The following is a 2,295-nucleotide window of genomic DNA, read 5'->3' as shown; positions in this document are numbered from 1 at the left end:
TAAGTTATAGCTGAATACATAGAAAAAAGGATTTTTTTTTCTCCAAAAAGCTGCACATGACAGCATTAATCCCGTCATACTAATTACATGTCTTAAATTACATATTGTTTTTAACCTAAATGAAGACACTTGCCTTCATGTTTGGGTTACACTTGAGGGCCTCAGACTTGAGAAAATCTTGAAGGGTGAGGCTGGTGGGACTCTCTCCCTCATCACTCGCCACCGGAATAATTGCAAACACTGCAGAAAACAGGATTTTTTTATCAAAGAGATCAAGCAATAACATGAAATCATTGAATAGGAACTGAAGGCCTTTACCATAAACAAACTGTAGATATGCCTGAACGTTCTAAATACTAACCACACCATCCATTCATTAACTTCCAAAAGTGATAAGCAACATTTCAGAAAACTAAAACTTACCAACTCTTTGATATCAATTACATAAGCTTAGCACTACCCTTTTTTTAACCTGAATGATAGCAATATCTTTATTTCTTTTTAATTCAATCATATTATTTAAAACACTTTCTTTGTAAGATCCTGTATATTTCAATGCTTGCCCCTTAAATAATATCTATCTGACCATATCTCTTATGGACTTTTCCCTAAGTAATAATGAATTAAAAACATATACAAATAAGTTAAGAAGTGTATCCTTCCAACAAACCTTTCTGCTTGGATGCTTGAGCTGAAGTGGTATTCGCCTGTCTTTGGTGATGACTTCCACAGAACCCACCTTTATTGGCCCCATCCTGTAGAATTTTGTGCTGCTCCCACCATCTTCTATGCCAAGTCCATTCTTTTGTATGCTCTGAAAACAGCATCTTTTAGGCTTACTTATTTAACTATGAAAGACTAATCTTAAGGTGTATTTCAAGCCTTGGGACCTCATCAATAATATATTTTTCTCAAACAAATTATCATTATAATAAACATGTCAATTCCTGGTTCTCCCTCACTCTTTGTCCTAACAGCAAGGAAAATAAGGGTAAAACTAGAGCTCTTACTTCTCCCTGTGACAGAGTTTGTTCACTAGGATGGTCCAACACATCCTGAAGAGGTTTTGGCTGCAGCTTTTCCTGCTCCTTGCTCAAGTTTCGCCTGTGAACGCGCATGTGACTCTTGCGGGAATAGTTTGTGGTGAAGGCCTTCCTGCAGTCTTCTTCTATACATAAGTATGGCCGTTCTCCTACATGGATACATTACGTTTCATAAGTACTTGCATCTGCTTGGTTTATGAAATATTTCATATATATTTTTGTTTATGCAGTCACATCAATTTACCCTTTATGCTAGCTTTCAAATATGAGTTTGAAATACAGTAAATAAAAATAAAAGTCCAAATTGCATTCTTTTGCTTGCTTTTGTATTTGTATACTAATACCCTATGATATATTAGGCACACTCTTTTCTTCATGGTCATGCACAGTCATAAAGGTTACATTATTATATTTATATCTACTAAATGATATGTCATGAGCAGGACAAATTGTCATAACTTGAATCTCAGCAAATATGTTCTGGGAAAACTTCTGCTCTGTAATGGACTCTCAATAAATTAGAATCATAGAACTACTATAACAGATAATACACTGAAGCCATCTATCTTACCCTTAACTTTTATACACAAAATACAAGCAATTCATAAAAAGTCCCATTACAGCCAGCAAAGTACAGTAGGATACACGACTGGACAAAACCTATCAAGTCAAAGAATCCTTAAAGTGAATCCCTTATAAAACCAGGAGCCATGGTTTTCTCTACCCAACCCTAAAGGAAACTCACACCTACCAGTATGTATTCTCTTGTGTGTTCTTAGGTGGTGACTCACGGTGAATGACTTCCCACACCCATCTTCCTCACATCTGAAGGGAAGCCAATGAAGGTACTTTTATGATACTGAAGTTGACAGATTAAAAAAAGGAAAACTTTCTGATGTTTGATGATTTTCTTAAGCACTTTCTGGACTTCAGGAAACTAGACAAATCTCCAATCAGCTCACTTTCATTTTCAATGCTTAATCAAGCTTTGGCCAAACCTTTATTAACTCATTAAACCCTAAATAAATAATTATATGCCTCATAAGTGGAAATCAAGCCTAGATTATTTCCTGAAAACATATGAGCACCAAAGAAGATGAGGCTGACGGGTTTAACTTATTCACTGCAAATTGATTAAGATGAAAAACTCATTGACTGCAAACCACATTACACCTGAGACCTCAAAAATTGCAATTAAATATACTATGATATTCTGAAGTCAAAGTGAAATCACATTCTTTCTCTATACAGT

At 35.3% G+C, this 2,295-nt stretch overlaps 1 protein-coding gene across 1 annotated transcript in view; it reads right to left on the bottom strand.

Moving 5' to 3' along the window:
• The window catches only part of LOC119586354, a 20,517-nt gene that overhangs the window by 4,032 nt on the left and 14,190 nt on the right, over window positions 1–2,295 (bottom strand). The window contains 5 exon segments of the mRNA XM_037935067.1: window positions 134–240; window positions 671–766; window positions 769–814; window positions 1,011–1,192; window positions 1,795–1,868. Of these exon segments, the coding sequence (XP_037790995.1) occupies window positions 134–240; window positions 671–766; window positions 769–814; window positions 1,011–1,192; window positions 1,795–1,868 (505 nt within the window).

This window comes from Penaeus monodon, chromosome 21 (genome assembly GCF_015228065.2).
Source record: "Penaeus monodon isolate SGIC_2016 chromosome 21, NSTDA_Pmon_1, whole genome shotgun sequence".
NCBI lineage: Eukaryota > Metazoa > Arthropoda > Malacostraca > Decapoda > Penaeidae > Penaeus > Penaeus monodon.
This window is presented reverse-complemented; position numbering and strand designations above follow the sequence as displayed.